At 42.6% G+C, this 13,955-nt stretch overlaps 1 protein-coding gene across 2 annotated transcripts; it reads right to left on the reverse strand.

Annotated features, from left to right (window-relative positions):
- Nucleotides 1-174: 174 nt before the first annotated feature.
- Nucleotides 175-13,770, reverse strand: GLT8D1 (glycosyltransferase 8 domain containing 1). Of its 2 annotated transcripts, none has more exons than XM_082214651.1 (10): nt 13,580-13,770; nt 10,014-10,073; nt 9,815-9,913; nt 8,419-8,635; nt 7,312-7,429; nt 6,859-6,943; nt 5,164-5,276; nt 3,806-3,972; nt 2,800-2,912; nt 175-2,127 (listed from the first exon to the last, which is right to left on the reverse strand). In XM_082214651.1, the coding sequence occupies exons 2-10, from the start codon at nt 10,027-10,029 to the stop codon at nt 1,937-1,939; spliced, it is 1,119 nt and encodes a 372-aa protein (XP_082070777.1). In that variant the 5' UTR covers nt 10,030-10,073; nt 13,580-13,770; the 3' UTR covers nt 175-1,936. The 2 variants fall into 2 exon arrangements, with proteins under 2 accessions (XP_082070777.1, XP_082070778.1); XM_082214652.1 differs by lacking the exon at nt 13,580-13,770 and adding an exon at nt 13,355-13,378.
- Between the last annotated feature and the right edge of the window lie 185 nt (nt 13,771-13,955).

The raw sequence follows: 13,955 nt of genomic DNA on the forward strand, positions 1-13,955 counted from the left end.
TACTGGTATTTGGACAACTGGGTAAAAGAGAGCACAGGCAGGCTCAAAACACAGCTTATTAAATCTCCCCTTCTTCTGAGTTTCCGGAGAATACCTTCCCTGGCCAGCAAAATAGTCCAGAAGAAGGTGGAAGGGCATACAGAGAAAGGATTAGTATCAAGAAAACTACAGACACACAGAAAACTTCACGTTTTAATATGCTTTTAACTGAAATGTGTGTTTCTTCAATTAGATACAAAAGCAGCAAGGGTTTTTTATTCAACTTGTCCGCCAGGAAGGCATTATACAATTAGCAATGCTGTTCATAAACCTCCATGTTCTTTTTCATTCAGCGAAGCAAGCAGTATCTTGCCATAACTTGTAATTGCACATACAACTGAACCAATGACAGAGGAACGATGATCATTTAGTCTCAGGCTCATGACCACCAAGCTCATGGGCTTCCAAGCTTAGAATGTGCACATACAGACCATAGGTTCGAAAAATAAGAAAATTTAAAAGGTCCAAGGACAAAGAAGGGATGCAGGTCCCGTAATACTTGCAGCCTTTTACTCCAATGGGCCCTCGCTCAGTTTTCAAGAAGTTGAAACACTATGTTTGGGCTGTTCTCACCTGCTAAAGTTAGCAGCAAAATGACACAAGTTCCTATTGTTTAGTACAGTGGTACCTCGGGTTAAGTACTTAATTTGTTAGGGAGGTCTGTTCTTAACCTGAAGCACCACTTTAGCTAATGGGGCCTCCTGCGCTGCCGGAGCACAATTTCTGTTCTCATCCTGAAGCAAAGTTCTTAACCTGAGGTACTATTTCTGGGTTAGCAGAGTCTGTAACCTGAGGTACCATTGTATTTAATATGAATGTGTTAAGATTTTTTTGTATCTGTTGGCTCACTATCAACCTCAAGTCCTGGAAACTCACAGATCCTTAGCTTGGTGGCAGTGGGCATTTCCCCCCCTTTTAGATGTACAATGTTTATGGATCAGCATATGCGAGGAACTCATTGAACACATAAAAACCACTAACTTTTGCAGGGTGGGATTTTGCTTCCAAATTGATAGGAACTCAAGCACAATTAATTTATTAAAAGGTAAAGGGGCCCCTGACCATTAGGTCCAGTCGTGACCGACTCTGGGGTTGTGGCGCTCATCTCGCTTTATTGGCCGAGGGAGCTGGCATACAGCTTCCGGGTCATGTGGCCAACATGACTAAGCCACTTCTGGCGAACCAGAGCAGCGCACGGAAACGCCGTTTACCTTCCCGCCGGAAGGGTACCTATTTATCTACTTGCACTTTGACATGCTTTCGAACTGCTAGGTGGGCACCGAGGGAGTGATATATTGTGAAGCACAAGTTACCATTCACATTTCAGTTGCCTGCACACAATCCATAAATCTGAATATAAATCAAATCATAAATTTCATTTTTTAAGAAATAAGGGCTGCTTTACTGTTGATGGGTAGTTTTATTAAAAGAAACTTTACTATAAAAATAGTGTTTGGAACGCAGATATTTTTTTTTAAATCCACAAACTTCAAATTAGCTGTAAGAATCTGAATGGATCTTCAAGCAATAGGAGGGATCCACCAAAAAGCTTATATTCACAGGTTAAGTAACAGTAAAAAGTGGTAGCAGCTTTTTAGTACATCAAGTTGCTGTGCAACACGAGACACTCCCCCAGCACGAGCTGTGATAAAGTTTGGGTGCAGTGTCTACTGAAACATTTTATCCCTAGAAGGTCATTCTTTAATATCCCATCTGGTTGAAAATGCTAGTTTCGTGGAGGTTCCTCTGCTTAAAGAGGCTTCCTCTCTTAAGCATGCATTTCAAGTACTTAAGTGTGTCTCCATTTTAAAACAATCTGAATGGACGTAGCATTACCAACTTCACTCTATGGTCTTGTCTGGTTCCTGAGAAGAATATGGGGTGTATCACTTCCATCTTATTTTGCCTCGTAAGTGTCAGTGTGCCTCCGAATCAAGTTGAATTTGCCACTAGGGTCAGGAATGTACCATTTTTCCCAAACATCTGCGTATGATGCGGTCCTTCCCCAGGGTTTGAAGTGTCCATTCCAATGGAGTAGTTTGGCAGCTTTCACAAACTGTGGAGAGTATCTTTTGCCAGCACTCGAACCTTTGAATTGAATAAAGAAACGTGAGTGGATTTAGATTCCTATTCTGTCTTCTCTCAAAAGACTCTAGCTGGGTTCTATTAAAGGCTAGCAAGTCACATAATCAAAGTTCGCAGCTGACTCTTAATTTTCAACCATTGTTAAAACACTGATTTATCTTTCAAATATCCTTTCTTACCCCCATTGCAACTGGGATGGGTGGGAGAATGCAGCAAGGATACCTGAATAGCCACCACCAAAGTATACAGTCATACCTTGTGTTGCGTTAGGTTCATGTTGCGTCTTTTCAGTTTGCGAACGCGGGAAACCTGGAAGTGTATACTTGCGGGTTTCACCGTGTGCGCAGAAGCACCGCTCGGAACAGGTTGTGTCCACAACTAGAGGTACCACTCTATCTAGAAATCTTCCTGTGTCCACATTTAACTGACCACTGAATTCATATTCAAACACCATGTTTCCAGAGCCATTTCACATCATGGTCAAACTTTTCAAAATGTAGTAAAGAGTTCAGAGACAGGAAAAGGAAGAAATTAAAGAATTTTGGGCAGACAAATCCACATCTTCATTACCACACTTCAAAGGTCCTGTGAAGAAGAAAATGAGGCCTACAGAAGCAACCACTTCAACCAGCTTAAGTCTGGCAAAGGTATCACATCCTCTTCCATTATACTTACCAAGATGGCGCACATTCCACATAGGATCAAGGTTTGAATGTCTCTTGTAAAATGCAATGAGCAGAGGGGGTGTAGTGATACTGCCTGCAAGAGTCCGACTGTATATTTCCTCTCTAGTCAGGGATAAGAAAGAAAATTTAACCAGCTAAAGGCAGAAGTGCAATTCTTAAATAGGGTAAATATTCATTAATCCAATTGAGTGTTTCTCTTTTCAAATCGTTAATCATCCTATTAAAGAACAGAACGCTTCTGTTTTTGTGCAATGTCTTATAAAACATTTTGTTTACAACCTTCTGTTAGGCACTATACAGCAACTGACATACTTTGCAATGAGCCAGAAAAATAAATGGAGAAATCATCTGAGTGCAGGTGTAGCCCAGCTAAGAAACACAGCTGCAAATGAGTATGTACCTTCTCTCAGTCATTGTCCACCACTTGCAATATGAGGAAAACATTTGCAAGGCAATAGGAACAAGGATTTCAGAAAGCGTGTGACATGCTTTGGCTATTCAAAAAGCTCAGTAGCGAGAGTACTGAATAGTATTTCCTACGCAAAAGCCTCAAAAAGTAACAGGCAGAATAGGAGCAGAAGGAAGAGCCTGAGAAAGAAATGTGGGTGGACCACCTAATAGCAGATGGTTACGGTGATTGTTCAGGACAACCTTTGTAACAGTGTTGGTAGAAAGAAATAAAGGTGGTTTCATGGTCTGAAATTGGGGCAGCGGCGTGTTAAAGAACAAGGCAGCTGAAGGGATTTTAATTGAAAGATGACAGACCTGAAAACAATATATATTCAGGGCTAGTAGGCTGAAGTAGATGCAGAAAGTAACCTGGTGTCAGTGCAAAGATGATCCATGCATAGAGAAAGATTATCATCAACATGGTAGAAAGACCCGAGAAATACTTCTGGCAGTTCATCACTCTCCATCCCCACCGGCACACACAATGCTGTATGAGGCTCAGTCCCCCAGGGGGCAGTGTTAAGCAGAAATATGGGCACACTCACACCACATTAAGCGCCATCCATTTCTCCAGTTGCTGAGTGATGTTTTGTCGTTTCCATTCAGTTAGATTTGCAACAAAGACGCCCGGATTGAAAGAGCAGGTACTTGCTTTCATGGACAGCTTCCGAATTGCTTCTTTTTTATAATCGAGAAATCCAATGTAATTGTACTGAAAATTAATAGAAACCGGGTCTCTGTTTCAGTTACAAGAATCCCCGGAAATCTTTACTGGTTACACACATCTCTCTCTACAGAAAGTTTCACTGCCCAACCCCTCTATTTGCAGAGGAAAAGATACCCCATATGGAGATGCTAGCTTCACCAAAATGTGATGATATTTAGCAGTTTTATTCGTTTTTGTTTACTAGCTATTACATTTCAAATACCTTAAAATAACTATACTGAGGCAAGTTGAGTTAAATACAAAAAGCCATCTGCGCCTTTCTGAATCAGCCACATTTTGCTTATGGCCATTATGTTCCATTGCCCATTGGGGGCGGGGCGGGGAATGGAGGCTCCCTACGCAGCATACAGATTCTGAGAAGTAAGGAACCATCTACATTTACTCAAAGATAGCCTCCTCTCCCTGGCTGTTCAGCATACAGTGGTGCCCCGCAAGACAAATGCCTCGCAAGACGGAAAACTCGCTAGACGAAAGAGTTTTCCGTTTTGGAGGTGCTTCGCAAAACGAATTTCCTATGGGCTTGCTTCACAAGACGAAAATGTCTTGCGATTTCCTGCGGGGATTTTTTCCTCCCCCCCCCTTTTTCTAAGCCGCTAAGCCGCTTATCAGCTGATCCGATCAGCAGATAAGCCGCTAATAGCGCTAATCCGCTAATCCGTCAATGGGCTTGCTTCGCAAGATGAAAAAACCGCTAGACGAAGAGAATCACAGAACGGATTCTTTTCGTCTTGAAAGGCACCACTGTACCAGAGAGGACAACCTGCTCCTCCTCGGTGCTTAGAACAGGAAGTTGAAAGCATTGCTTTGGATTACGATAAGGGAGAAGCAGGGCTCCTCAGGACATGAGGAAGAAGACCACAGTCCCTGGTATCCTTAGACCACTCCACCACATTCTGTAGCCTTCCCATGCAGACAGGTACAGGCATTTACCATTCCCTGAAAATTATACAGGCTACTGACTGATATGGGCCAGGAATATATAGCATGCCCAGGAAGAAGCTAAGGTTCCCAGTCCTATAATACAGGTAAAAAGGGGGCACCTGGCTTCATTCAATGCTTTGGAAAACCCAAAGGCATAAAGCACTCCTGCAAAACAAACACAACCACAAGGGTAGAGGCCACCTCTAAGAACTGGGGCCTGTAACATTCGCTTTCTTCTTTTAGAATTATTTGCACCTGGTTTCCTGCTCCACGAACTCCAAACTTATTTGATGTAGAGTCGCAGTCATCTGAGAATGCAGCTGCGTGACCCTGTTGCAGTGGAGTGTTGTAAAGTTCAAAGATATCATCTGAAAAAGCAATCCAAGCAAAAAAGAAATAGCGGTTCAAAACAAATTTTAAAACCCCGCCTGCCATCCCGCCCCTGCCCCCCACAATCATTTTCAATAGCTGCAAATACTGGAAACAAGTGTTATCTTTCTGTTTATGATGGTTATATGGACATACGCCACACAAAATAATCTCATTTGATAAGAAAACCCCGAAACCTGCCTAAAGCAGCTCTTTAGATCCCAGACACAGTCTTGCCTCTGAGAACTTCATTTCATTAAAAACAGGGCTTTATTCTCATGTATGCACAGAAGTGAAGAGCAGTGTGGAGCTTAAATACATATTTTGCAAATATAAACCATTTCATCTACAAATAAGTTACTACTTAAAATGCCAAATTCATTCCAACATGCTCTAGAGAAGCCTTACTTCAGTCTCTAAAGCTGGGAAGAGTACAGATGTAATTTTTAATTTTTAAATGATATTTATTAAAATTTCAGAAACAAAAAAATTACATAGTTAAAAGTAAAAAAGACAAGAAAAAATATTAAAAAGGAGAAAAAACATACAAAATACAAAGTAGAAAAAGAAAAAGGGAAAAAATTGAAAAAACACTTAAAAACAAATTATTCCTTCCGTATCTTACATTTCATTTCCATGCTTTCCTGACCTCCTCACACCTCCCTTTTTTGTATTCCAATTCAGCTAGTTAATTCAGCAATTTCTTTCCCTCTTTGTTTTTATCTTAATCCTTTAACTTAATATATTATAACTTTGAATTCTCACCTGTTAACAATCCATTTTTACATACACCTTTAAAACATTGCTGCTTAAACCATTTAACTTCATTCTGACGTCATTCTAACATTCATTAATTTTGCAATATTTCTGTAAATAATCTTTACATTTCTTCCAATCTTCTTCCACCGAGGAAGAGTACAGATTTCATGGAAAGCTCAAATCAGGGTGCAGAGTTCATAAGTCAATTTCATATTTCAAGTTAAAACAGCAGTTTTAATTGCACTAAGGAGATACTGCACTAATTAATTTTGCGATACTGTATCCCGCCTCCCCTAAAACCAGTATAACTTCCTTGGAATTCTAACGTACAGTGGTGCCTCGCAAGACGAAAAGAATCCGTTCTGTGATTCTCTTCGTCTAGTGGTTTTTTTGTCTTACGAAGCAAGCCCATTGACAGATTAGCGCTATTAGCGGCTTATCGGATCAGCTGATAAGCGGCTTAGCGGCTTAGGAAAAGGGGGGGAGGGGGAAAAACCCGCAGGAACTCACAAGACATTGTCGTCTTGCGAAGCAAGCCCATAGGAGATTTGTTTTGCGAAGCACCTCCAAAATGGAAAACTCTTTCGTCTAGCGAGTTTTCCGTCTTGCGAGGCATTCGTCTTGTGGGGCACCACTGTAATGTGTTTCCTGCATTACAGGGAGGTTGGACTAGATGGTCCTTGGAGGTGCCTTCCAACTCTAGAATTCTATGACTTCATCCCATTTCTTTAGGTGGGCTAAAATCTGTCCCTCGCCCTGAGACAGGATAGGTCTACAGAAAGACGCTTCCATCTCTGAAAGTATTTGCAGGAAGAAAAGTACCTTGAACAACCACATCATCATCCAAGTAAATGACCTTTTCTGCATTAGGGACCCAAGTAGGCAGATAGAATCTTGCAAAGGTTAGCTAGGTAGAAACAAAAGGGAAGAAGAAGATGAATGAATGAATGAATGAATGAACAAAAGAAAGAAAATCTGACATGCCAGACACTGGTTTCAAATAACCATAATCTCTCTTAACAATATATTTTGGTTGCTAACAAAGCTTATAGTAAATAAACAATTTATTGAAACTTAAGATGCTGGTAGAATTTTCAACCGTCCCAACTTAATTTGATGAATACAATCAAGTTCTTCTCAAGTTCTTCTATTTGAGTTCTTCTCTAATAGCATCAGTAGCTACAAGTCAGATTTTTCAAGACTGCCATATCTAAGTATATATTATCAGCAACCTAAAAGGAAGTTAAAATAATATAAATCAGTGCAAGTACTCACAGGTTTAATCGAGTCTGGCATTTCAGACTTAACCTGCACTTTTCCATCCAGCATACGAGGGTCAAAATCCAGTATTTGGTATTTCACATTTTTCAGACTAGTTTTACTAAGCCATGATCTGTACAGGGAAGAGAGCAGTAAAAATGTCACAGGTGGCTGCAGTGCCTATTTCCAGCTCAGGTTGGTTTGCCAGCTACAGACTGGGATAGCCTTTCCAGTGATTGTAATCTCACATCTAGACTGCTGTAATTTGTTTCACGCGAGGCCACCGTTGAAGACAGTACAGAAGCTTTAACTGGTACAAAATGCTACTGCCAGATTACAGTGGTACCTCGGGTTACATACGCTTCAGGTTACACACTCCGCTAACCCAGAAATAGTGCTTCAGGTTAAGAACTTTGCTTCAGGATAAGAACAGAAATCGTGCTCCGGCGGCGTGGCAGCAGCGGGAGGCCCCATTAGCTAAAGTGGTGCTTCAGGTTAAGAACAGTTTCAGGTTAAGAACGGACCTCCGGAGTGAATTAAGTACTTAACCTGAGGTACCACTGTACTGTGTGGCATATCAAGTTGGAGTCACATTACACCTATGGTCCATTATCTCCACAGGCTGCCCGTAAGCTTACAGCTCAGTTCAAACCATTGATGTTAAATTACAATTCCAAAAATGATTTGGGGCCCAAATACTTGAAGGCAGTGCTTTTTTCTGGGGGTACGCAGGGGTATGCATACCCCTAAACATTTAAGAAAAAAGCACTGTTTGAACGACCACTTCTATTTTTCAGAGGAGCTAGATGAGGATCGTGAAAGAGGAATATTTAGTTTTCAATACCCTGCAAATCAGTTCTGAAACTGGTAATAGTGAGCAGCATCTGCAAGAGTAATTCTCTGAGATATCTCTTCTTGGTCAATTCTATTTCAGTTTGGCTATATGAACGTTCTGCTTGGCTATACATAAGCAGTACTTTATTATCTATAGCTTCTTGCAGAGAATACAGGATTACAAAACAGAGGACGGAGTATGTTTGCTTCTTCAAAGTAATCATTACTAAGCCTAGAAACCTTTTGCAAACGAAAACCAAGGAAGAAAATTTCTCAAACATACTTTACCTCAGATGGTCCACTGTGTCATTCAAGGTGACAATATGGAAGGCCACATTGGACTTGGTGTTCTGCTGAATACTGTTCACAGCTGCAATTACCCCACCAAGCCTATCATCAGATGCTGTAATCACCACAGGAATCTCCTTGTCATTCCAGTCCTCTGTTAACCTTTGAGGTGCCTCAGGTATAAAATCTATCGGTTGGAGGCCTAATGGACTTGAATCTGCAGAATAAGGGCATGGTGTGCACAGGTTTATTATATAAACATCATTCTGGGCATGCTCAATCTAATGTCACTCACTCTTAAGTCCTGTTAAATATCAAGGACAAAGTCAATTGCACTCTTTGAAGAATTTAATTTTGGCTAGATACGCCTTATATAATTTTTACACATTTCTTTAATTCCTCCAGTTACTTCCATTAGCAGGGTATTTTATCAGACTTTAAATTGGGTGGCTAATCTGTGGCACTCCAGATGCAGCTGAATGTCAACTGTCATTAGCCCTAGTTACCATGGCTAAAGGTCAGGGATAATGTGAGCTGTAGTCTAATATCTCCAGGTGATCACTGGCGAGCTATCCCTTCAAATCAAACTTTTTATCTCTTCCTAATGATTGACCATGATATTGCAATGAGATTAAAGTTACTTTCAAGTAAGATGACCCTTAAATTCTATGGCTCGATTAGTTTATTTGGGATATGCAGCTATGTTTTGATTTTAATCTACCTACAGGTATATTTTGAGTTATCGAATGTTGTTCTATTTATTGTTTTTATGTAAATCACTTAGAGGTTTTTTTATTATATTAAGCAGTAAAGGTAAAGGTACCCCTGCCCATACGGGCCAGTCTTGACAGACTCTGGGGTTGTGCACTCATCTCACTCTAGAGGCCGGGAGCCAGCGCTGTCAGCAGACACTTCCGGGTCACGTGGCCAGCGTGACGAAGCTGCTCTGGCGAACCGGCACCAGAGCAGCACACAGAAACGCCGTTTACCTTCCAGCTATAAAGCGGTACCTATTTATCTATTTGCACTTAAAGGTGCTTTTGAACTGCTAGGTGGGCAGGAGCTGGGACCGAACGACGGGAGCTCACCCCGCCACGGGGATTCAAACTGCTGACCATGCGATCGGCAAGTCCAAGGCGCTGAGGTTTTACCCACAGCGCCACCCGCGTCCCCTATATTAAGCAGTATACCTTTATAAAGAAATAAAATTACTCTTGACATGATAGCCGCACTTCAAATGGTTTGATATTTCTGTGAAATAACTGAGATGCAAGTGTATATTACAAAAACAACCTATGTGAAGGACATAATTTCACCAACGCAATGATTTGTTACCTCCCAAATAAACATTATTACTGAAGCCCAGACTCATAGAAATAAGAGAAAGACACCATACCTGATAATTCCCTTTTCAAGAGATCGCTGAGACCCAATATGTTGTGATGCAACACTAGCAAAAATATAACAACAGCAAGTACCAAAATGAAAATGTTTACTGAAAGGGAACAAAGAAAAACATGATTAGAATAGTAATAATGGCCAAGTATGACTCAAGTATACTGATTTTTAAAATGTGCCATTTGGGGAAATAATACCTTTTCTGAACGTCATTTCTTCCTTTCACTCTGGATGAAGTGTTGAGCCTCTTCAAATGTCTACAAGAAAAACACACAACAGAGAATCATTCTGCAAACTTACAAAAAGGCATAACTGAGAGTACCACATTCAAATATAAAAAGTATTGTTCTGAGTCGTGAATAAAGATTTCAAGTAAATATCCACCTAGGATTCCACCATGCACACAAGAAGGAGCATATTCAGATATAATTTCCCATACATCTTTGTCATGGCATTTTGCCACCTCATACCTTTTACCCAATATGCTGAAAGCTATTTATGGGGAGAGTAAAAGAGTAGACTTGCATGTGTTTTCCTTAGAAGAGTACCACACAATAAGCTAACATCTATACACAAGCTAACAGAATGCGGCAGCTAGACTGGTGACTGGAAGTGGCCGCTGAGACCATATAACACCAGTCCTGAAAGACCTACATTGGCTCCCAGTACGTTTCCGAGCACAATTCAAAGTGTTGGTGTTGACCTTTAAAGCCCTAAACGGCCTCGGTCCAGTATATCTGAAGGAGCGTCCACCCCCATCGTTCTACCTGGAAACTAAGGTCCAACACCGAGGGCCTTCTAGCGGTTCCCTCACTGCGAGAAGCGAAGTTACAGGGAACCAGGCAGAGAGCCTTCTCAGTGGTGGCGTCCGCCCTGTTGAATGCCCTCCTGTCAGATGTCAAGGAAATAAACAACTATTTGACTTTTAGAAGACATCTGAAGGCAGTCCTCTTTAGGGAAGTTTTTAATAACCTATATTTTAATGTATTTTTAATCTTTTGTTGGAAGCCACCCAGAGTGGCTGGGGAAACCCAGCCAGATGGGCAGGGTAGAAATAAATTATTATTATTATTATTATTATTATTATTATTATTATTATTAGAATTTTAGCAATTCAAAAACTGAAGTGACAGGGATAGGTTTGCTCACAGGGGCAAAACCAATGGCAGTGCTGAAAGCCACATCTCTCCCAGGTCTTAGACCCTCACTAAACCACCCATTTGCAAAGTGAGACAAATACAAAGCATTTTTGTCTACAAAGCAGGCTGCAATCCAGTTAAGGACAGATGACTTGGCATTCAGACAGTCCAGGTTTACTAAACCCATTCACCTCCTAGAATATTTTCACTGTGTGGTTTGTTCCACAGTCAGAAATTTTCATTGCTTGTCGCTACACTGTCTTCTTTAAAACATAAGCAACAATCTGTCAGTTTTCATGTGAGCTGAGCTCCACCTGCCTTCTAGTCATCTATACTCCTGCTTCTCCTACTCTTGGAAAAAGCAAAGAGATGCAAGCTGCTTAAGGTGTCAAAGAAGATTCCCGTAAACAGACTTCTTGATAATCAGAATCAATCTGTTGTTCCACAGTAAAACTAGTAATTTAAAATCTAGTAATAATAAAAAAAAGTTTTTAGCTATTCCTATTCTATCTGTTGTCTTTGTCCATGGAGTTTGACAACAGATAGAAGCTACCAGCATGAGTTTGACCAAACTGCGGTAGGAAGTGGAAGACAGGATTGCCTGGCATGCTCTGGTCCATGGGGTCACGAAGAGTCGAACACGACTAAAAGACTAAACAACAAAATTCTATCTGTAATCCATCTTAAGTCCCTGTCAGGGAAAAAGGTGGGGTTCAAATAAATAAATAAATTCATTTCATACTTCATCAATTATTGATATGTGTCCAGCAGACTTGAACATTTTTATACAACTTAACCATCCCTCAAATAATTGGTCCCCTTTTTGGATTTATCATCCAAGGATATCAAGACCAGGGCTGGGGAACTGCCAGTCCATGAGGCTTCCTCTCCCTTGTTCCTCATCCCTTCAATTCACAGCAACTAGGCTTGAAAAAACTTCACAATGGAGTCAACAGGAGGATGTTTTCAAGCATAAAAAATCCACACAGAGAGTGCAATCATTCTTGAAACCCCATACAGGGTTGTTTGCAAGCCTAACTGCCGGGGAGATGGGTTGCCAGGGTCCAGGCGTCCACATTTTCCCCAGGTGATGAAGCAGAGGTCTCTGAAACAAAAAGGGGAAGTCACACAGGGCTTGCCCCACAAGCCTTGCCACCCAATAAGCCTTCAAGGGCTATGAAGTGGAGCTACCATATTTGGACTCCGTGGAAGGCTCAGCACGGCCAGAGCTTTCCATCACAGGAAGATGAAAGAGGAGCTGGGTCCCTGTAAGAAAAACCCTGTACTCGGGTTGCGGACGTAATCCATGACGGAGGCATGTCCGCAACCTGCAGCGTTCGCATCCTGAAGCGCCGCATCTGCGCAGCCGCTGGTGCAATTTAGCACTTCTGTGCATGTGGCGAAGTAACCTGTTCCGGTACTTCTGGATTTCCCGTGGTCCACAACCCGAAAACACGTAACCTGAAGCATCCGTGACATGAGGTATGACTGTAATAGAGAATGCTGGGTCCCTGTAAGAAAAGCAGCACCTTCCAGTACAGCTCACAAGTAGGAGACAGCAGTGTAGACTTTGCGTTCACAGAGCACTGCCTGAGTGCTTGTATTCAGGGTAGACCCTTCTCTACCTACCTCCACTCTGCCCAGTTTGTAGCCAGAACTTCATAATACACATATGGAGGATCACAGCTGGCGAAGGAAGGGTTAACTCTCCCCTCCCTGTGTACTGCAACCACCACCACCCTGCAGCAATTAGCCTTGAAACCACCTTCTATTGGTGCCAATCTTTGTTAGCCCTTTCCCTACACAGCTGCAAGTTCACCCCCTCCTCCATACGTCAAGTGAATGGGTGTGCATTAGGCAGCAAAACAGACAAGTACAAATGCGTAGGGTGTGCAAATGAGAATGAGTTTGCATGGGCTAGCAGTAGCCACATCCACCTCTAACATATGCCCTCAACATATGCTCCATGTAATGCACGGCTCTGTCAATAACGCAGGAGACCCTGAATCTCAGGGTTGTGGATTCGAGCCCCACGTTGGGCAAAAGACCTCTGCATTGCAGGGGGTTGGACTAGATGACCCCCGTGGTCCCTTGCAACTCTGTAATTCTATGGACCCTGGAAGATCAGCCATGAGGAGAGAATGTAGCCCTTGGCTTGAAAAGAGATTTTATTCTGAAGAATTAAAGGCAGGCAACTTCTTTTGCAGCGCTCCGTTGGCTGTTCGCTGTTCTCTGTCACCTACGTGCGTGGCCTGCAGCCTTTCCAGACCTTTTAAAGAAACTGACATTTAATTCGTTTTGTCTCGCTCGTTATTTCTAACCTTCGATCTGCTTGGTTCTGCCCATTGGCAATAATAATAATAATAATAATAATAATAATAATAATAATAATATTCTGCCCATTCGCTTTCTCACGGTGCAGTCCAGTGATGCCCCCCCCGGCTCACACACCAGTTATTTTGCACCCTCCCAAACGGGAGCAGCCTGAATCCTCAGACACCAGCGGAAAAGCGGCGCATCCGAGAGGATCTGCACCTCCATGAAAGTGGACGGCCAGAAAGGATGGCGCGTGCGGGATTGCGCGGACGGGTTGATCGACGCAGCCGAGACTGTTGTTACCGTACCTCTTTCCCTGCTTCTTCTCCAGAAAGCGAGCGACCCTCCCGCTCCTGCTTCCCTCCGCGCAGTCTGGCACCCGCGAGAGAAATGCCAACTCAACAGCGCAAAGTTGTCAGCGGCTCAAGTAGCTGCCCCACGCGGTGCCTGATCGGAAAACAAACAAATGCGCAAAATAGGCGCAGCCGCGCAGGGCAGCCTTATTCACCCGATGCGCTGAAACGACAAGTTCTGCCCTCGGTCGGGGGGAAAAAAAGCGCGGCAGGCAGTCGGTTAAGACCCTTCGGAGCGCTCGAGGTCCCCTCCTCCGCGCGCGGGTGGGGAATGTTGGGGTCCTCGCGCGTCTGTTGCCATGGAGACGCGGCGTCGGCGGAGCGCTCTGTA

This window comes from Podarcis vaucheri (genome assembly GCF_965113315.1).
Source record: "Podarcis vaucheri genome assembly, chromosome: 2".
Classification (NCBI taxonomy): Eukaryota; Metazoa; Chordata; class Lepidosauria; order Squamata; family Lacertidae; genus Podarcis; species Podarcis vaucheri.